We start from the raw sequence: 22487 nt of genomic DNA on the forward strand, positions 1-22487 counted from the left end.
GTCATGAGTGAAACGCCTCCCTGGGACGTACGCAACTTGGTTCGACCTGAGTCACAGCGTACCCCTTGGCTGTCAGCATAACTGGCGGTCTCAGGGTGGACGTGGGTCCTTCCCTGGGAAAGTCGGACCCTCGGGTACCCCTCATTTCCCCTGGCCTCTCAGTAGGTGCCAGGCTCCCCAAATGCCTCCTTCCCCACCAGTCAGAGGTACCTAACTCAGTGTCGGGGGTGGACGCACTGAGGCCGCTATGCGGATCTGCTGGGGGGGGTAATCCTGTTGGGCATCCCTGCCGGGGACCCCCTGATCCCACTTATCTTTTGGACCTGTTAAAGGGTCCTGGAGGCCGCACGGTGCACCGTGGGGTCAGCTATTTTCCTGGCACAAGATCTTCTGTCGCAAAGTGTGATTGTGCCGGTTCCTTCTCGGGAACGCTTTCAAGGGTTCTATTCAAACCTGTTCACTGTGCCCAGGAAAGAGGGCAAAGTATGTTCAATCCTGGATCTCAAGGCTCTGAACCACTTTGTGCGGGAACAGAAGTTTCGAATGGAGTCCATTTGATCGGTAGTGTCGTCTCTACACCGAGGAGACTTTTTGTCCTCGATAGATATCAAGGACGCTTTAGGAGAGGAGCATCATCAATTTGTGGCGTTACCCTTTGGTCTCGCCTCCGCCCCCAGGGTCTACACAAACGTGTTGGCTCCGGTATTGGCATTACTGCGACAACAGGGGATTACTGGGTTACCTGGATGATCTCCTTAAGAGCCAACTCGCATTCAGCCCTGTTGGGCGACTTGACAATCACTGTATGGACTCTGCAAGAGTTTGGCTGGAACATCATTTTAAAAAAATCTGATACCATCCTTAAAACTGGAGTATCTGGGCCTGACTCTGGACACCTTCGGGGAAGGTTTTTCTTCCCCCGGACAAACTGAAAAAGTTTTAGGGGTCGATCTGTCTGCTGTTATCCAGCAATCTGTCTTCTCTGTGGACTTGCATGTGAGTCTTGGATTTGATGGTGTCAACTTTCGAGGCGGTTCCGTTTGCTCAGTTCCACACGAGATCCTTACAAAGGGAGATTCAAATGGAACAAAGATCCACAATCTTTGGACACTATAATTCGGTTGAGTCACAACACAGACTGCTCCACTATGGTGGCTTCACTCGTTAGCACTACGCCAGGGCAAGTCCTTCTTCCCACTGTATTGGACTGTGGTAACCAGACGCCAGCCTGTCCGGCTGGGGAGGGGTGCTGGGGAAGCTATGTATCCAGGGGTCCTGGACAGTAGAAGAGTCCAGACTTTCGATTAATATTCTGTAACTCAGAACGATAAAGCTTTGCCTTAGTCACTGGACAAATTGTTTACAAGGTTGTCCAGTCCGGATTCAATCGGATAGTGCCACGGCCGTGGCTTACATCAATCAAGGAGGCACCAAGAGTGTCTTGACGGCCCGGGAGGTGATCGCGATCCTGAAATGGTGGAAAAGTTTGTTCCAGCCCTTTCTGTAGTGCACATCCCAGCTGTCAAACTGGCAGGCGGATTACCGTCAGGTGTTGGATCGGGGGAATGGTCTCTGCACCCTGAGGTGTTTCACCTCCTGTGTGTCCGGTGGGGGACACCCAACATCGACCTGTTAGCTTCTCGCCTCAACAAGAAGGTTCAGAGGATTGTAGCCAGGCCCCGGGATCCTCTGGCCTTCGCCACAGACGCACTGGTGGCTCCTTGGGGTCAGTATCGACTGATCTATGCGCTCTCTCCACTGAAACTACTGCTGAGGCTTCTGCACAGGATGGAGATGTAAGGGATTCCGGTCATTCTAGTGGCCCCAGACTGGCCTCGCCAGTCTTGGTACACAGATCTGGTAAGGTTAGTCGCCGATGCTCCTTGGAGACTTCCTATCAGGGAAGATCTGCTGTCTCAAGGGCCAATCTTCCATCCTTCTTTAAAGGCTTTAACGGCTTGGCTGTTGAAAGCCAGGTGTTGAAAGGACAGAGGTCTTTCTGACTTGGTGATTCTGCTACTGAATCCTTTAGGAAATCGTACTCTGTCCTCACCAAAGGACCTCGAAAGGGATTGGCTGTGTCTGCTGCGACCATATCCAGGTGGATCAGACAGACGGTGGTGCAGGCTTATTTGCTGAAGGGTCAGGTTCCTCATTTCCCTGTGAAGGCGCATTCTACTAGGGCGCTGAGTGCCTCTTGGGCTTTTCCCCATCTGTCGTCAGTGAGGCCAGTTTGCAAGGTGGCAACTTGGTCATCTTTTGCACACGTTCACAAAATTCTACAAAATAGATGTGTTGGCATCTTAGGATGCTTCTTTGGGCCACAAGGTTTTGCAAGCTGCTGTTTAAAAGAGAAAATATTCTCTGAGGGTGTGTGCTTTCTCTAGGTGATCTCCAGTTGTTCCTGGTTAAGCTCCATGTTCACTGGTTGGCTAAGTTTTTTTTAGCTTTTGGGGAATTATTTCTGAGTTTTTTTTTCCCCACCCCCCCCCCCCCATCCTGCTTTGGGATGTCCCAATGGTCAAGAAGAATATGGAGCTGCGTCTGTCAATGAACGATAGAGAGAACTGGATTTTTGACTTACCATAAAATCCTTTTCTCTGAAGTTCATTGACAAACACAGCACCCTCCCCTCTAATTATGAGTGGGATGTGTGTGTGTTTTTTTTCTTCTTCTAAACACTGCTTGCAACAAAACTGAAGGCTATAGCAGAGTTTGCAGGTGTATGCCTGCAAGGGCTCTCCCGTAGGCGTGGCTTTTTTTTTTTTTCCCTACCTAGTGTCCTACTCCTGTAGGGGGCAGCATAACCCAATGGTCAAGAAGAATATGGAGCTGCGTCTGTCAATGAACTTCAGGCAAAAGGATTTTACGGTCAAAAATCCAGTTTTTTTTTTTTTTTTTTTTTGGTCTTATGTAATCTAATTTTCTGATACAGAATTTTGGGTTTTTCACTAGCTGTAAACCACAACCCTCAAAATTTAAAAAAAATAATAATAAATGCTTGAAATACATCTGTGTGTAACATCTATATCTAAATGAGTTTCACTTTTTGAATTGAATTACTGTAATTAACATTTTGTTGATTTTTCTAATTTTATGAGATGTATCTGTATAGCAACCTGCAAAAAACATCCCCTTAATAGCCCTTTCACACTAATGCGCTTTTGATTCGTTGCCTTTTACTTACAGCGTAGGTGCGTTTTTGAAAAAAACTGCGCCAAAGATGCAGAATGCAGGGAATTTCAAAGCGCAGCACACTGTAGGTAAAATGAGTATCTCCTAAACCTGCACTGTTTAGGAGATATTCACCTTGCATGCAGGCGCTGACAGCGGCGCATGCGCTCTGAAGGTCTTGTGTATCTTGCCGGCTCCTTGCAGGAAAGTGTACTCCCGCACGCATGTGACATCATCGCGTCCCCGGCCACTCACAGCGCCGGAGCCGCCGAACCAGGAAGAGATGCTGAGGGAACATGTCAGCTCCTTCAGCGGTGTCCGGGCAACCATGTGGGGGCTTCCTTCCAAGGTTAAGTATTTCAAAATGTGCTAGTATGCGATGCATACTAGCACATTATGCCATTGTCCTGCAAGGGTGTTATTTTTTTTTTTTCCCACAAGGGATACAACCACTTCAAATAGGCTTTAATGTGGAATAGTCTTTATGCGCTTTTGTTGGCTTGGAAAAGAGCAGCAAAAGCACACCAGTGTGTAAAGATACCTAAAAGCCAGGGATCAAGAAAAGCCTTCTGATTAACTCTGATCCAGCCACTGCACCCTGCCGTTCATTAGTGATGGGCAGCTCCAAGATCCTATAGGAAGAGCCATTAGACTAAACTGTGTTTGCGCTTTTTTTTTTTGCTAGGGGTGCAGGTATTCTTTACAAGAATCGAATAAAGTCTGAGAGCACCAGGAGGCTTTAGGTTTCTGCTGGATGACCTCACCATCCCATAGTTCCAGTCAGCAATGTCTGTAGTTGGTGGATTCAGGCTTCAGGTGCTGAACGGGTTTAATTCTGGAGAATTCAGCCCACGGACTGCCTGCAGGCAGTGGGCTCCTGAAAGATATTGGGCTTCCTGCCAATTCCTCCCACCAGTTCCTGATAGTGATCGGTCTGTAAGACACTCTGTGATTGATGTCACAGGGATTTCAAGTGCCAGTATCTTTACCAAGGAGCATGGTAAGATGAAAAATTCCTTACTATATACACTGTGAAGGGGATGGGATAGGAGATATCTATATATTGCCTGGATAGGAGCTTTAAATAGAATCTTCAGGCTACAGATAAAAATAGTCAAAATCACATTCAGCTGACTTACCTGTGCATGGATTTTTAAATCTGAGAATCCTGTATGATTATGTACCTGGTAGGCTACGTGGCTAAAAATGTGTGTTTCTTCATTTTGTTAAAAATAAAAAAAATGCCTTCACTACATCACTCCAATGTATGCCCTTTTTACCCCATGGGTTTTGTCCTTTTAAAAGTACTGTGAGTAAAGCACCTGATGATCCTGCCAGATCCAGTTGGCGCCAAGCTTCCTGAGGTGACCCGACAACGCTGTCTGTGTGGCACTAAAAATCCCAAACAGCGTTGTCAATCCTAGCCCTGTGAGGGAGGTCACTGAGTTTCTTGAATGGGAGATGCTGTATATTTTGTATGTGTTGTGTTTTTGTTTTGTTTTTTTCCCCACACATACTTTAAAGGTTAGATTACCATGGTTTAAGGGTTTTTGTTGTGTGCCTGTGTCCCATTGGGGAAATTTTCCTTCACTTCCTGTTGCATAGCCAACACAGGAAGTGAGGGGAAATCCCTCCAAAGTGAGGGAATCCTGGGATGTCACCAGAACTAGTGCTCCCATTGGAAGATTTCTCTTCTAATTCTGTTCTGGTGTCAACCCAAAGTTTGCAATTTTTTTCTTCTACTTTCTACCATGGTAAACAAGACAAATAGGGTGAATCTTCCTAATGGAGGGAACGGACAGCAATAACACCTGATATGAGTTCCAATCTCCCTCCAGCATCCAAAACTTAAAAAAAAAAAAAAAAGTTTTGGCTTTAGTGATGCTTTGAGAGTGCTTAAGTGTTCTGTTTAGGGGTTAGGTTTCATTTTAGAGCTTAGATGAGGTGGGGTTTAATGGTTTATGTTGGGGTTATTTTTAGATTAGGGGTTGAGTTTATTTGGTCAGACACTTTATTGTACACTTGCTTTTCTCTTTTTCAAAATCCCTGCACTAAGGCCATGAAAAACAACATTCCCAAAAGGCAAACTGGAGTTGAAAATGTTTCCGTTCTGTTTTAGGCCTCATGCACACTGGACGTTTTTACAGCTGCCGTGTTTGGCTTTATGTGGTGTTTTCTTTTTTTTTTTTTCTACAGCCAGTAAACTCCCTAGCACGTTATCCTGTGTGTCAATGCACACATAGCATGTTATCCTGTGTGTCAATGCACACATAGCATGTTATCCTGTGTGTCAATGCACGCATAGCATGTTATCCTGTGTGTCAATGCACACATAGCATGTTATCCTGTGTGTCAATGCACGCATAGCATGTTATCCTGTGTGTCAATGCACACATAGCATGTTATCCTGTGTGTCAATGCACGCATAGCATGTTATCCTGTGTGTCAATGCACGCATAGCATGTTATCCTGTGTGTCAATGCACGCATAGCATGTTATCCTGTGTGTCAATGCACGCATAGCATGTTATCCTGTGTGTCAATGCATGCATAGCATGTTATCCTGTGTGTCAATGCACGCATAGCATGTTATCCTGTGTGGCCATGCACGCATAGCATACTATCCTGCGTGTGGCCATGCACGCATAGCATGCTATCCTGCGTGTGGCCATGCACGCATAGCATGCTATCCTGCGTGTGGCCATGCGCACACACACTTTTGTCCGTTTTTTTTATTTTTATTGGAGGGACGTTTCCTGGCTGGAAAAAAAATCCCAGAACTAGTGGGGTTGAATAGGAGATTTCAACTGTAAAAACGTTCTAACTAGGAAAAACATGGCTTTTCTGCTTTTATGTGCATTTTTGAGCCAATGCTAGAAAATGCAAAAGCACTGCAAAACGCTATAAAACTCGTGTTTTAAAGCAGCATTCTACAGCTAAAGCTATTGGCGTTTTTAGCAACGTCCAATGTGCAGGAGGCCTTAAGTGGTTTAGAAAATGTTCAATGGATGTGTAGAATTTGTCTGAACAGTGCCTGTGGCTACATTTAACTTGCCCCATGACTATGGTCCAGCAGTAGAAATGTGCTCAGAAATTTAAATATTACATGCATACGTTTAATATTTTGATCATGTTTGTGTTTTCTTGTTTTTCTGTTATAGGGCAAAATACCATAAATTAAAATATGGCACAGAGTTAAATCAAGGAGAACTGAAGATGCCAGCATTTGAATCAGGTTGGCTTTATTAAAGATAATCTCTATGTAGCTTTACATATCTGCAGTAACCAATGCCTTGCATGTTACAGTATATAGCTACAGTGCTAATAAAACAAAAACACAAAACCTTTTATCTTGACTTGCTATGTCTATGCTGAGGAGGAGGAACATGGGAGAATGTTGTCGTCCATCTACAGTAGGTTTTGTTGCAATTGACTCTTGCTTAAAGCCTAAATCCAATTTTTAAAAAACCCTTTATACATGCTTTTTTTTTTTTTTCCTCCCCTGTAGTTACCTGGCCAATCTGGTCAGCATAAACTCTTAGTGGTATAGTGGTCCTCACTCCTGTTCAATACAGCAATTGTGCAATGAATTGTAGAAGTGAGCACTGTGCCGCCCAGGAATACTGTGAGGCCAGACTGGTGTGTTGGTATGCCCCCAGGGTGTGTCCATAATGGCCTTGGCTTAAAGAAATGGATTGGACTCTATGCACCATTATCCAGGAAGTGTGCCGTAGTCTATGGGATAAAGCACCAGAGAGTAATACATAAGGAGCCAGGGTGGCCCTCTTACTATCTCTAAATATCTCTGAAAATCCAAAACTGCTTAATTGATTTTGTAAGTTTCAAAACCCTTGATCTGTTAAATAGGCTACTTGGAAGCAGAAGTTTGATCACCATTTATGGGCTTTTTTTCTCTAGTCAAGTCAAATCTATCTCCTAAAGAAGTAGAACTATATCCACACATCTGCAGCTGGCAATCCTATCCACACTATTGACTTGTTCAGCTAACTGACACTTTATTTTTGGACCAGTGACATTATTACTGTGATCAGTGCTAAAAAATATGCACTGTTACTGTACTAATGACACCGGCAGGGAAGGGGTTAACATCCAGGGGAGATCAAAGGGTTAAATGTGTTCCCTGGGAGTGCTTTCTAACTCTGAGGGTTGCTCTGACTGGGGTGAGGGTGGATATTGGTGTTCCTGCTTAGCACAAACACAAGATCTCGGTCTTATTCCATGTCAGAATGGCAATCTGCCATGTTTACATAGACCGCCATTTTGTGTCTTTCGGGAATGATCGCGGGTGGTTGGCAGACATCAGGCCCGCCGGACCCGCTGATTGCCTACCCCTCTAGCCAACCATCGCACCTCCAATGGCGAGCGAATGCCCCCTGGTGCCTTTGCAGGAAATGATGTACAGGGACGTGATTTTGCGCAGGGTAAACTGACTTGTCGCAGATAAGTACGTTAAGCGGTCGATAAGTGGTTAAGAGAAAAAACCTTGACCGTTTGTCTTTATTGGGTTGATTTAATAGGCACAAAAATATAATTTATGCATTTATTTTATCTGCTGGGAACTGCCACCTGGGGTATGATGCAGGGGTCTCAATTGTGACCCAGCCCCATGCTGCAGTGGGTCCGTACAGCTCCTCTGTACATCTGGATAAAAGCAGCGGCGGGGGAGGCTACATACAGAGGAACTGGTCTCTCCATTTTCTGCCTGCAGAAAGGAGAGGAAGAGAAGAGGGCATTCAGGAAAATGAAGAGATCAGTTCCTCTCTATGCAGCCGCTCCTTCTTTCTGCTGCCCCCAATGTGCTCTCCAGCCTCCCTACTCTCTCCTGGGATCGCCCTCGACTCGTTCTCCGCAGCTCTGCTGGGTTCCCCTCTCCTGCCAGCTGCTGTGGGTGATGAGTCGGCATGGAAAGCTAGGGAGGGGCCGGTAAATGCGTAATTTAGCGGCCCCTTCCTTTTCTGAATGGAGGGTCCATGATCCGTACTGATCACCGATTCGGTCCATTCATAACTGAAACATAGTTAACTGTGTTTACTATGTTTCAATTTGTGAATGAATTTGCGCTATTCCTGTCCATTCATTCTGTGCCGCTGAGACTGCAGAGATGAAGATTTAGCGCTGTTTACTCAATCCCCTTTCTGTCTCAAAGGTGAAACATCAGAGCTTGGATTTAGAACTCCTGATATCTTACCAACACCCCCTATTGGGGCTCCTAAAAAAATGTAAAAAATAATTTAAAAAAATAAACTTGTAAAAAAAGTAGGAGGATAGGGCCCTGGCCTGGGGTCAGGGGGGCCCTTCATGGTTTCTTGCACAATGGCCCTTGAGGTTCTAGTTAAGCCGCTGGTATGATGTCCGCAGCCCACGCTGCTCTATAGTATTCCTATTTGTGCCTCCTTCAACAGCTACATAAGTTTTATATAGAGGGATGTGGGGAAGAGTAGAATAGCTAGACCAGCAGACATAAGACCCTCTAGAACCGGGGTTGCCAAACTATGGCCCTCCAACTGTTGAACTACACGTCCCATGAGGCACTGTAAAACTCTGACCTTCAGACATGGTGGGAATTGTAGTTTGGAAACCCCTGCTCTAGAAGATGAGGGTTAGGTCATGCAATGAGGAAAGGAACTGTGCTAGAGAACTAACTCTTCCTGATTTTACAAATTGGCTGGCAAGTTCAGGGGCAAGACTGCAATAGGAAAAAGACTGTTTATGGAAAGATAAGAAAAATATGTAAGCCTTTAAATATATATTCAGACGATTATTGGTGTCACAGACTGTAACCCACTCAAACATATCAAGCTACTGAAAAAGATTAGTATCTGGGAACACAATGTAAACCTCACTTTTTATTCAGTCAGTAATAAAAGTATTCTTGTAAATACACAGCCATAAAAACACACAAATACAAAACAATAATACAAAAACATATGTTTGTCAGCCTGTTTTTTCCTTTTGTTCTAAAAAAAAAAAAAAAAAAAAAAAATGCTTTTATCATTGAATGACCTCATCTTTTCTAGTTCCTTGATATAAATATTTAAATTACCTGATCTTTTTGTGCTTTTACCTGCAATTTTTAAGTTGTGACAGGGTCTCGTTAAGCAGCCAAAGTCCTGTAACTTAAGTACTGGAGTTTCATATCCTTTCCACACTAAAACAATAGATCACATCTTATATACCCTGACAAGTTAGACTAGAATTGGTAAAATAATTAGAGGTGCACCAAATAGAAATTTTGGTGCCGAAAATGACAGTTTAAAAAAAAATAGATAGATATAGAGATACATCTCACAAAAGTGAGTACACCCCTCACATTTTTGTAAATACTTTATTATATTCTTTCATGTGACAACACTAAAGAAATGACACTTTGCTACAATGTAAAGTAGTGAGTGTACAGCTTGTATAACAGTGTAAATTTGCTGTCCCCTCAGAATAACTCAACACACAGCCTTTAATGTCTAAACCGCTGGCAACAAAAATGAGTACATCCCTAAGTGAAAATGTCCAAATTGAGCCCAATTAGCCATTTTTCCTCTCCAGTGTCATGTGACTCGTTAGTGTTACAAGGTCTCATGTGTGAATGGGGAGTAGGTGTGTTAAATTTGGTGTTATCTCTATCTCTCTATCTCTCTCTATCTCTCTCTCTCTCTATCTCTCTCTCTATCTCTCTATCTATCTATCTCTCTATCTATCTCTATCTCTCTATCTATCTCTCTATCTCTCCTGGAAGTTTAACATGGCACCTCATGGCAAAGAACTCTCTGAGGATCTGAAAAAAAGAATTGTTGCTCTACATAAAGTTGGCCTAGGCTATAAGAAGATTGCCAAGACCCTGAAACTGAGCTGCAGCACGATGGCCAAAACCATACAGCGGTTTAACGGGACAGGTTCCACTCAGAACAGGCCTCGCCATGGTTGACCAAATAAGTTGACTGCACGTGCTCAGCGTCATGTCCAGAGGTTTTCTTTGGGAAATAGATGTATGAGTGCTGCCAGCATTGCTGCAGAGGTTGAAGGGGAGGGCGGTCAGCCTGTCAGTGCTCAGACCATATGCCGCACACTGCATCAAATTGGTCTGCATGGCTGTCACCCCAGAAGGAAGCCTCTTCTAAAGATGATGCACAAGAAATTACACAAACAGTTTGCTGAAGACAAGCAGAATAAGGACGTGGATTACTGGAACCATGTCCTGTGGTCTGATGAGACCAAGATAAAATGATTTGTTTCAGATGGTGTCAAGCGTGTGTGGCAGCAACCAGGTGAGGAGTACACAGACAAGTGTGTCTTGCCTAGAGTCAAGCATGGTGGTGGGATTGCCATGGTCTGAGTGCTGCCCGCACTGGGGAGCTACAGTTCCTTGAGGGAGCCATGAATGCAAACCTGTACTGTGACATACTGAAGCAGAGCATGATCCCCTCCCTTCGGAGACTGGGCCGCAGGGCAGTATTCCAACATAACGACCCCAAACAACATCTCCAAGATGACCACTTCCTTGCTAAACAAGCTGAGGGTAAAGGTGATGGATTGACCAAGCATTTCTCCAGACCTAAACGCTATTGAGCATCTGTGGGGCATCCTCAAATGGAAGGTGGAGGAGTGCAAGGTCTCTAACATCCACCAGCTCCGTGATGTTATCGCAGAGGAATGGAAGAGGACTCCAGTGGCACCCTGTGAAGCTTTAGTGAACTCCATGCCCATGAGGGTTCAGGCAGTGCTGGAAAATTATAGTGGCCACACAGAATATTGAGACTTTGGGTCCTATTTGAACATTTTCACTTAGGGGTGTTCTCACTTTTGTTAGCGGTTTAGACATTAATGGCTGTGTGTTATAAATTTAACATATTTACAAAAATGTGAGGGGTGTACTCACTTTTGAGAGATACTGTAAATTGTATTCTTTTCGACTCGTCTGCTGTTCCAGGTGGGTCTGCTGGGCTAAAAGTAATGAATAAGCTTCTGAGATGGGGTGCGCTGTAGAGAATCATGGACTTCCACAATATGAATTTATTGGCACCTTTTTAGCGCAAGAGAAACTCAAGGAAAATGTATCCCTTTAAATTCTATGTATGTCTTCACACTGGTCCGTTTTTGCTTCCTTTGTGGTGTAAGCCCGGGTTTACACTGCTCCGGTGCAGACACCGCATGTAATTCACACATGAATCGTAGCACATTCCTATGTGAATTACATTGGTGTCTCTGGGGTGCGATTTGAGCTATGGATTTGTATGGCTTAGATCGCACCGCATTTGCACCAAACTGGTGCAGGACTTTTTTTTTTTGTCTGCACCAGAATTGATTCTGCAAATCCCGTTGAGTTTTTAAAACCTAACATATACTCTGCAATCAGGTTGCATGGACAGGTTGCGATTTAGTGGTGCTGAATCCGCACTGTATATAGTGTGAATCTGCGCTTAAAAATCTTCCTTGCTGCATTTTTTGTCATTTGAAAAAAAAAATGGACTGACAAAATCGCCACCAATTCATTGCAAATTAGCATTTTCGAGCCGTTATCGGCAAACTGCCCATATCACCATTTTCGGATGATATGTTTCGGTGGCAAAAATTTCAGTGCACCGCTAAAAAATTTAATGTTTTAGCAATGTAAAAAAATGGTAGACCGTATTCACACGCTATTCAGCCTAAAATTAACTAAATCTACTCTCAGCCACATTCTAAGACTAACCTATCAAAACTCTGTAAAGCAAAAATCGCTATACATTCCTTTTTCTGAAGTTGATCTGGTCCCGTCTCCAGCTGCGGATGCTGTGTGCAGGGGACAGCTTTCAATGGCTGTGAAATGCCTGGGAAGTGACGTCACCCATAGAGTTACTAAGGAGCTTCTGTTGTCAGTTGCCCCTTATGCACCCACCTCCACATTGAAGCCGCTGCTGTCAACTCAGCGTGGGACCGGTGCGGCTTCAGAAAAGGTTGTGTAGCGATTTCTTCTTTACAGGGCTAGATAGGTTAGTCTTAGAATGTTGCTGCGAGTAGACTTTAAAATGAGTTTTTCTTTTCAATGCAAGAGAAAAAAAAAATAAACGTATACAAAATCACATATTGCAACAATATCTGTACAAGGTATTGCAATAACGAAGCAAATTTTAACAAATGTCGTATCCCAAAACAGTAGGGAATAGTCAACTAAAAAACCTGTTGGGTGCAGTCCTAAATGTTAGCATTGATCGTTTTTACATGGCATTTAAAATTTAGTTTTAAGCTGAACTTGTACTTTAACTTTCATCACAGGACATATGACTGAGATTGTCTTTTAATGCATTTGTTAATTTTTGTTTAAGTTTAGAGTAACGTGTTCTATAAATTATTCCACAAACATCGTAGCTTCATTGATATCCTGAATAAATCGCATAACCTTTAGAATAAAGGATCTTTTTTTTTTTTTTACTGGTAGGTCTTTGTTTTTTAAGTCTTGACCAGTCGCTGGGTCAGCGTGTATCTCTGCTTTTTCAATCTGGGAGTTAAAAGAGCTCCACGGACTTGTTCACTGTAATGAAATCCAGTGAGGACTTTATAAATACTGAATCTGCTGTTGAGGCAGATTAACTATCCTTTTGTTAATTCTGGTTGTATGTTTACTGTCCTTTCCAGAAGAAACCAAAGATTCAGAGATTCCTGCGGGACCTCAGAATAGTCAGCTGACGTGGAAACAAGGGCGACAGCTTTTAAGACAGTAAGTAAGAGTGTATACTTCTATAGTAGGTTTGGCGAACGTCACACTTTTTAGACGGATTGGAACAAAGAGTTCTGTTATTTTCTTTGCGTTAGACAAAAAGCATTTTATGCAGACAGGAGGAGGTAGAGTGGGAAGATCTGTTAAAGCTACAAGCAGAAAGCAAGTTAAAGTGGTCCTACTAGATCACTTCAGGCTGGCCCCTTTTGCAGATATAGATGTTTAAAACAATACAAATGCCTTTACTGTTCACAATCCAGTAATACATGGTTTCACCCTACTCTGCACGTGCTCAGTTGCAATTTTAGGCACTGCTGAATTTGTAGAGACCGATCTGCTGACAGCCTTAAAACGGAATTAAATCCTCCTCATCCCTTACAGCAAAGGAAGCTACTTCTGTTTGATCTGCAACTGCTGGGTGCTGCTCATGTGATCAGTTACAACACTAGACATTTAGAGGTTTTAAAGCTTGGTTGCGAACACAAGCAAAAGTGGCATTCCAGGAAGATGTCTGTTTTTCAAAGATTTAAATCTATGGGTTTAGTTCAGCTTTATGATTTACTGCTTTTCAGGAGCTCTGTGCTTCAGCAAAATGGCAGCCTCCAGCAAGAAGAAACAGGAGCAATGCTGGAGGTCCCGCCATTTAGAAGTCTTTTCTTCCTCCTGCTGTCGCTCTGTAATCCTCAGAGCCGACAGCAGGAGGCGGGACTGTTCTGGATGGAGGGCAGAGCTGCCCAAAATAAGGAAGCAGGTGATTGGCTGCTTGGATGAAGGGCAGTCCTGGCAGCAAATCACCATCTTGCAACACCCTCCTTCATCCAGACAGCACAGCATGTCTCCCTCCGATCTGTCTGTGTACGGTAGGACAGTGAGGGGGGTGAAGTTAAAAGGGCCAAAGACTGAATGTGGGGGGAGGGGGTTCCGAGGATTGCAGTGATGAGGCTGAGGACTGGGATTTGTGGGGGGAGTGGAAGACTGGGATTTGTGGGGGGATGGTGTAAATTGGGGCAGAGGACTTAACTTTGATGTGGGTTGATGTCAAGGAAGTGTGAGAACACTACTGTCAAGGGGGAGCTGAGGGCACTCCTCAAGAGGGGATCTTGATATAAAGGGGGAGGGGACTCTGGTGTGCAGTGTGGACTGAGGATGCTGATGCAAGAATTGGTTAAGATCTGTGCATGTGCATTAGGTTCACACGTCATGGGCTGCACTGCCCGCAAGAAACACAGAAAGAGGTCTTTTTGTTATTAAATTGTGCTGCACGGTGCTGCAGCATCATGTGGTTTGGCGCACGTGAAAATGCGCGATGGCACCGACATGATATTCGGACCTTTTGCTAGAAGAAATTTTTACTGACCAGATCTTTGTGAATTGTAATTCAATACCTCTGCCATAAAGGAATTTGTCAAGATAGAGCTTGTCTTTTGAAGGTGCATGCTTATGCTCTCAGGCTGTTATCCTTTCTTTACTACTTGGTGAATCACTGGCCCAGAGCAAACAGGAAGCTAGCAAAGTGTCAGGGCTTGTTCCAGGTAAGTGATTTGCCAAATGATTAAAGAAGTAGGATTGTCCTGTTTGAGCCCAAAAAAAAAAAAAAAATAAATAAAATGTATAGGCACTGGCAGCATCCATTATGTATTTTAGCCCTGCAGGTTCCTTTTTATTATAAGTTTTGTGTAAATTTGCAGCTTGCCTTGACAGAATGAAAATGCAAAAGCCCTAAGCTGTGAGGCTTTACCTCCATTATGCTTATCTGTAGTATATTTTGGTTCAAGTAAACATGTGGTCCCTGAAGTTGATGTGTTGAAAATGGAAAAAATTAGTATCACAGTTTGTTGTGTATGGGGCTGCGTAGCCACATACCAGTTGGGGTGCCCAAGCTGACCAGTGTCCACTGCCAAAAGCCCCTAAAATGGGAAGGTGAGCATCAGAATGATCCACAGAGCAATGGAAGTAGGTGGCCTGGTCTGATGAATCACGGTTTCTTTTATATCATGTGGATGGTTGGGTACCTATGTGTTGCTTACTTGGGGAACAGATGGCCCTAGGATGCCGTATGGGAAGAAGACAAGCCAGCAAAGGCAGTGTGATGCTTTGGGCAATTTTCTGCTGGGAGTCCATGGGTCCTGCCATTTATGTGGCTGCTACTTGACACCTACCTAAACAATGTTGCTGACCAAGTACACCCCTTCATGGATACCCTTTTAAAGGGTATCTCCACATTCGTGGGAAAAAAAATGGCAAAAAGACTTTATAGCCTATACAACTTCTACACAAGTCACATTGAAGTTGAATGTTATTGAAAATTGCCTTTCCTTTTCAATTTAAAGCACTGTTTTTTTTTCTGTAAAATGCAATATGCCAGCCTGGAGACAGATAGTTTACAGAACTCTCACAGATATGCATTTTCCTGCTTGTGTGATTGGCTCATTGATTTTCCCAAAAGTCTGCACTGATGCAAGCCCGCGTCTAGGCATCCCCTGCAACAAAATTGTCATTTTTTGGTGAGCTACTCATGTCCAAAGGAATCCAGACCCTGCTACTTTCCTCATTGAAGCCCTGCAAGTTCAGCAGCTGATTTGATAATTATAAAATTAACCAATTTAGATTCACTTTCCACATAGACACATACAAACCGATATTTCTATGAATCTGCAGCAAAGTTGGGTAAAATCCCTGCAATGTACGTAGATCATCCAGCGGGGAACTTTTTACATTTTTTTTTGGGGAAAATTTGTATTGAATGTAATATTTTATGTTGTTCATGATTTTCTGTTTTCCCCCTCAGTAAAATTGCTGAAATGATATAAACATGGTCTTTTCAATTATTAGCCTTATAGTTTTTCACTTTGACATGAAAACAAATGTGGACTTGTATCCTGCATTTCATTTAGTGTAGAGGTGGCTGTGCCAAAAAAAGGTCAAGGCTTTTCTAAGCTGCTTAAATGTGTTCCCTTTTTACAGGTATCTTCAAGAGGTTGGGTATACAGACACAATATTAGATGTTCGGTCACAAAGGGTACGTTCTCTGCTTGGACTTTCAGGCTCTGAGCCAAATGGCTCTGTTGAAACAAAGAACCTAGAACAGATACTCAATGGAGGAGACTCTTCTTCACTGAAACAAAAGGGACAGGAAAACAAAAGGTAATCTTAAACTCTGTTGTACTGCTGTGCCAATTTAGGCATCTGTGTGTGCTCTTTTGTGCAATTTATAAGTCTATCAGCAGATATAGGTTTATTCAGTGAGCAGGCATGCATTAATGAAATAATATTTTTAGACAGTTAAGCATTTTTACATTCTTTATTGTGAACGTAAATAGTCAGGCATTGACATATATCTGACTGAACCTTGGAAGCAAGAGCAAATTACATCAGCAGATGTGCACAGTAGTTAAGAATGTAACTTCTATATAAGACATTGTTAGCACATGACATGCCTAAAAGAGGATGTCTTATGACGGTCAATTTGCTTATTACACTGCTTGCCAGCAAGGGCATATGTAATGCGCAAATCCTTTTTTTTTCTTAAAGCGGAGCACCACCTAAAAGGGAAAGCTCCTCTTTTCTGCCTCCTCCCCTCCGCTGCTACATTTGGCACCTGGTTTTGACAGGTACCTGCTCCTCCTTCCGGCTCAGTTCGCTGCAGTGAACTGAGCCAGAGGTTTGGGCCCAAACAGCTTTTTGGGACACTTCACAGGTCCCAAAACACTGCTGCCCATTTACAAAGTGCAGTGATAAACTAGCTGTGAAGCCGCAAGGCTTCACTGCCGGTTTCCCTTAGTCAAGATTGTGAGGCCAGCACCCAATAGGGCACTTACCTTTCCTGGCTAATATTAAAAGCCAACAGCTACAGTATTTGAAGCTACTGACTTACTTTTTACTGAAGAACCCTGGAGCTCCCCTGTTAATTTTAACCACTTTACCACCGGAGGATTTTGCTGTCTTACGTCTGGGCCACTTTTTGCGATTCGGCACTGTGCGACTTAAAACTGACAATTGCGCAGTCATGCAACGCCATACCCAAACATCCTTTTTTTCCCACAAACAGAGCTTTCTTTTGGTGGTATTTGATCACCTGTGCGATTTTTACTTTTTGCGCTATAAACAAAAAGAGAGCGTCAATTTTGAAAAAATAACGGTTTTTCACATTTTTATATGAAATTCCCCCCAAAAAAATTGTAAAAATCAAAATGTTTTTGAAATTTTTGGCCAATTTGTTTTCTGCTACCTATGTTTGGTAAAAAAATCACGATAAGCGTATTTTGATTGGTTTGCGCAAAAGTTATTGCGTTTAACTAAGGGAAAGATTTCTGTCATTTTTGGTGTTTTTTTTTTTTTTAACGAGTAATTGCGGCGATCTGCGATTTTGTTTTTTTGTGTTTTTTTGTGTTTTTTTTTTTTTTTTTTTGCGGGACTGCGACATTGCAGCGGACAGATTGGACCCTTGACTGACATTTTTGACACTTTTTTGGGGGTACCAGTGACATTACTACAGTAATCAGTGCTATACATATGCACTGTTACTGTAAAAATGACACTGGCAGGGAAGGGGTTAATTTTATTGGAGAGGGAGGGGTTAATGTATGCCTGGTGCTTACTGACGTGTGGGGGGAGGTGACTGAGTGACACAAGGACAGATCTCAGGTTCAGCTATGCTGAACCCTGCAATCTGACCCTGCCTGTCACTTAGGAGATCCGCCCGCTCTGTTTACACAAGCGGGCGGATCTCCAGACTCGATTCCCCCGACGATCGGGGAAGAGCAGCGGCGATCGCCGCTGTGACTGAATACAGCGGGAGCGAGCCTCCGGCGCCGCCGAGAAGGGGGAGTGTCTGGCGACGTAGGTCTACGTCGCCAGACGAGAACGAACCACTTTGCCGCAGTAGAGCTCTAGTGAGCAGTGGCAAAGTGGTTAAACTCTGAAAATTGTTGGGAAGGTAGAGCAGAGAGCATAGGTTGAAAGAGGAGGAAAAAACAATGGGGAGTAAAAGGGGGATAAAGGTATCCATGAATAGGGGGTGAGTGGGTTATCGAGGTGAGGAAACAGAGCATCAGGGCTGCTTCCAGACCCCGGCCACCCGAGAGCCCAGGGCAGCAGTTCTATCAAGGTGTCCAAGAATCCTGACCAGGGGAACGCCAACTGTAAAAGTGAGCAGATAGTTAACGTGATTCAGATTACTTTGGTTGCAAACCACATTCATATAAAATGGGTTACTGCCCCCACAAAGATGTTAATGCGCATGCTGCATTAAACAGGAGACCAGTCAGTGAAGACTTATAGCATTTTAAAATGGAATTTTGTTAAAGGCTAAGTTCTCCTTTTTTGAACATGTTACATGTTCCAGCTACTGCTACCATTTTCTCCCGATCCTCCCCCTAATTGTGACAGCGGGAGCTGGGAATCCTCTCTCCACACCCACTGTCGCTTTTTGAAAACTGTGCGGGGCTCTGCCCGCACATTTGTGGTGTTCTGTTTTCTGTGAATAAATGAACTGCAAGTTCCATCAGCCACTGCGGCTGTTGGTTTGCAGTTCTAGATGAACTCTGAGGGCACCGATGAGCTCTCTCGTAGTTCATTCTCAAGCCCTGCAGCTTTCAAACAGTCTTTATGAAGGTACAGGCAAGAAGCTGCAGGGATTGTCTGCAGAAGCCTGAGATTGCACCCCTGATCATGGGTACAATGCTTTCCAGGCTCCTACAGAAAAAAATAAACGCACATGTTTTTTTCTGGAAAGTTGAACTTTTCTTTTAATATGCAGTTAGCCCATGGGTCTATCCCTAGGTCCAATGGCATCAATTTACAGACTTTTGACAAATAAGGGAGCAGTTGGAGGCAGTACCAGAATACATGCAGCAGTGTCCCTATTTTAGCGCGGTATCTCCAGCAGGTACTCGGCATGCTACAAAAACACGGCTCAACTGCACATTTTTGCTGCTCTCCAACCACAAGTCTAAACAACGCCTTACGGATAACTATCCATTTGGACCCATAAGTAAACAAACCTTTATTTCACTTAAAGTGGTTGTAAAGTCAGAAGGTTTTTTTAACTTAATGCATTAAGATAAAAAGCCTTCTGTGTGCAGCAGCCCCCCCTAATACTTGAGCCTATCTCTATCCAGCAATGTTGCAGGAGTGTCTTAACTGTCCAAGACTCTCCCTTCTGATTGGGTGGGACGGCAGTGCGGCGCCTTTGGCTCCCGCTGCTGTCCCTCAAATTCAGTGAGCCAATCAGGAGAGGGGAGGGGGCCAGGCCATGGCTCTGTGTCTGACTGGACACAGGGAGCCTCGGCTCAGGTGCCCACATAGCAAAGTTGTTTGCTGCGGGGGCACTCAACAGGAAGGAGAGGCCAGGAGAGCTGAAGAGGGACCTGAAAAGGAGGATACAGGCCACTCTGCAAAACAACTACACAGAGCAGGTAAGTATAACATGTTTATTTTTAACCAAAAAAAAAGATTTACAATCAATTGAACTGTAAATAAAAATTGAACAAATGGCTTAACTCTTGACATTTTAAAACGTGGAGTTTGGTTTGTAATACAGAACTAAACATAATAGTTGGCTATACTTTAATGTCCTGACTCCTGGCGTTTTACTTTCAGCCCTTACCCTCACCCTGTTTATTATAGACCCCAATATTAAAAATCAAATAAAACAATGGGCTAAATTGATTGAACTAAATCTTTAGGGGCAACATAATGTTTGTTTGAGGGACAAATCAAGGGCAACACTCAGGATTTTATCTAAAATGAGGGGAAAAATACACTGCTCAAAAAACTTAAAGGACCACTTTTTATTCAGAGTATAGCATCAAGTCCATTAAACTCCTGGTATATTGATCTGGTCTGGTAAGTAGGGAAGGGGGGCAGGTTGTTAGTCATTTTCGGCTTCTTTGATGTTATGACATTAACAGGGTGCACTAGATGGGCAACAATGAGACAACTTCCAAAACAGGAATGCTTTTGCGGGTGGAGGCTACTGACCTTTTTTCCTACTCCTCCTCTTTTCTGACTTTTCACTAGTTTTGCATTTGGCTAGGGTTAGGGTGACTACTGGTAGCATGAGGCAATACCTTGACCCTATAGAGGTTGCACAGGCAGTCCAACTCCTCCAGTATGGCACATCCATTTGTGCCATTACCATAAGGTTTGCAATGTCTCTCAGCACAGTCTCAAGAGTATGGAGATTCCAGGAGACAGACAATTACTCAAGGAGAGCTGGACAGAGCTGTAGAAGGTTAACCCATCAGCAGGACCGGTATCTGCTCCTTGTGCAAGGAGGAACAGGATGAGCACTGCCAGAGCCCTACAAAATTACCTGCAACAGGCCACTGGTGTTAATGTCTTGGACCATACAATCAGAAACCGACTTCATGAAGGTGGTCTGAAGGCCCGACATCCTCTAGTAGGCCCTGTGCTCACTGCCTGGCACCGTAGAGCTCGATTGGCATTTGCCATTGAACACCAGCATTGGAGAAGCCGTGGAGAACGTTATGCTGCCTGTAACATCAGTCCACATGACTGGTTTGATGGTGGGTCAGTGATGGTCTGGGGAGGCATATCCAAGGATTGACGCACAGACCTCTACAGGCTAGACAATGGCACCCTGACTGCCATTGGGTATTGAGATGAAATCCTTGGACCCATTGTCAGACCATACAATGGTGCAGTGGGTTCTGGGTTCCTCCTGGTGCATGAAAATGCCTGGCCTCATGCGGGGACAGTGTTCAGCCAGCTCCTGGAGGATGAAGGAATAGATATCATTCAATGGCCCCCAATCTCGCCTGATTCAAATCCAATAGAACACCTTTGGGACATTATGTTTCGGTCCACCGGACGCTGATCGTTTTCCCCTCAGTCCGTTCAGGAGCGCAGTGATGCCCTGGTCCAAATCTGGGAGAAAATACCCCAGGACACCATTCGTCTCATTAGGAGCATGCCTCGACGTCCGGCATGCATACAAGCACGTGGGGGCCATACAAACTACTGAGTACCATTTTTGAGTTGCTGTAATTGAATTACAGCAAACTAGACCTCGCCTCCTGCATCATTTTATCACTTTAGTTTTAGGGGTGGGTGAGGGCGGCCTTAGAATGTAGCCCCCTGTGTAGATCATTTTCATTTCCATCAAACCATGTCGCCTCCTTTCGTTCCTAACACATTACCCAGTACATATCTGTATAGATATCCAGCATTCTATTTTTCTCCATTGAGATCTGATGAGTTTTCAAAGTGTTCCTTTAATTTTTTTGTGCAGTGTATAAATATATGGAAAACAAAAAATAATAAAAAAAATTTAATGAATTTTATTTAGCTGCAAAATAATGTACGAATGTAGACTGCTTTAGCTAGGTTCTCATTCTTTTTAAATCTTTAATATGTTAGTTCAACAAAATACTGCCTATGCAGCTGAGATGCCTGTAGCTAAAAAAACTGCCCATGCTATAGAGAGAAAGAGAGGGTAATTTTAGTACCTTCAGAAGCCTGACTGAAAAACTCCCTAGAGATTACATTATTCTTGCTTGCCTTGTTAAGACACTTCCAGCCATTTTGCTCACCCCCACCATAACAGGAGTGAGCTCTCAAATCCCTTGTGTATGGTCCACTATCTCCTCTTGTCACAGCTTTCCTGAGGTCAGCTATTGCGACAGGGGAGAGAGAGTGTATGCCTGGGGATTTGAATTGGCTAGGAGGTAGGATAGGATGATACCTTCTTTGGTAGTTTTTCAGTCAGGCTTAAAGGGCTGTAAAAGGCCCATACCTAACAAGGGCATTATTTAACATTGGTCAATGCTGCATGGCATTGGTTTTATCTACATTCACCTCTTACCTGCACATGCAGTTTTTTGATAAAGGTGAACTAACCTCTTAAAACTGTTGAAGGCCACAAGGAAGTGCTTACTTGGCCACAAAACACCAGTTTCACGTACCTGGTAAAACAGCTGCTCGTTCTCTGTTGACAGTGTGGAATCCGTTAAAACCGTTACTGATTTTAAAAAAATTTCTCTTTTGTTGTTCATTGATTGGTACGGCTCCTGTAATTTTTGACGGTTGGGTTATGCTGCCCCCTACAGGAGTAGGACACTAGGCAGAAAAAACTTCTGGCTACACCCATGGACAGTCCCAGGGGATATACTCCCTCTTCCTACTATAGTTACTCAGTTTTTTTTTTTTTTTGCCTAGTCAGGAGTAAGGACCTAGTTCCTTGCTGGGATCTTTAGTCCTGGCAAATAAATTTTTTAGATAAAAACATTTTTCCTCCTGGATTTTTCCAGTGAGATCTACAGTCAACTGCCAAACTGGGCGATGGGCTGGATAATCCAAATCCAGTGGTCACCCCGTCTGGCCAGCGAGCGCACGCAGGCCTCAGCCCTGCAAGGGTTTTGTGGTGGAAGTGGGCCCCTCCTTGGTTCGATCAGACCCTATGTTCCCCTCTTTCCAGCAGGCAAACCCCCTTGCCAAGTTCCTCATCCTGCCCCTCCACATACACTGAGGATGTATTTTTTTGAAGTGGTCTGGCCTCTTTCCTGAGGTGGGGGCAGGGTGCGAACTGGCAATGCGGGGGGGGGGGGGGTGCGCCATAGGCGACCGAACAATTGACTGGCAGG

General features: G+C 43.9%; 1 protein-coding gene across 4 annotated transcripts in view; it reads left to right on the forward strand.

Annotated features, from left to right (window-relative positions):
* STRN3 (striatin 3) overlaps positions 1-22487 on the forward strand; it is a 203224-nt gene that overhangs the window by 53765 nt on the left and 126972 nt on the right. For all 4 annotated transcript variants that reach the window (XM_082275749.1, XM_082275750.1, XM_082275751.1 and 1 more), the window contains exons 3-5: positions 6335-6408; positions 12801-12882; positions 15847-16026. In XM_082275749.1, the coding sequence (XP_082131875.1) occupies positions 6335-6408; positions 12801-12882; positions 15847-16026 (336 nt within the window). The remainder of the gene's footprint in view (positions 1-6334; positions 6409-12800; positions 12883-15846; positions 16027-22487) is intronic.

The sequence above is a fragment of the Pelophylax lessonae genome (genome assembly GCF_965119305.1).
Source record: "Pelophylax lessonae genome assembly, chromosome: 13".
Lineage (NCBI taxonomy): Eukaryota > Metazoa > Chordata > Amphibia > Anura > Ranidae > Pelophylax > Pelophylax lessonae.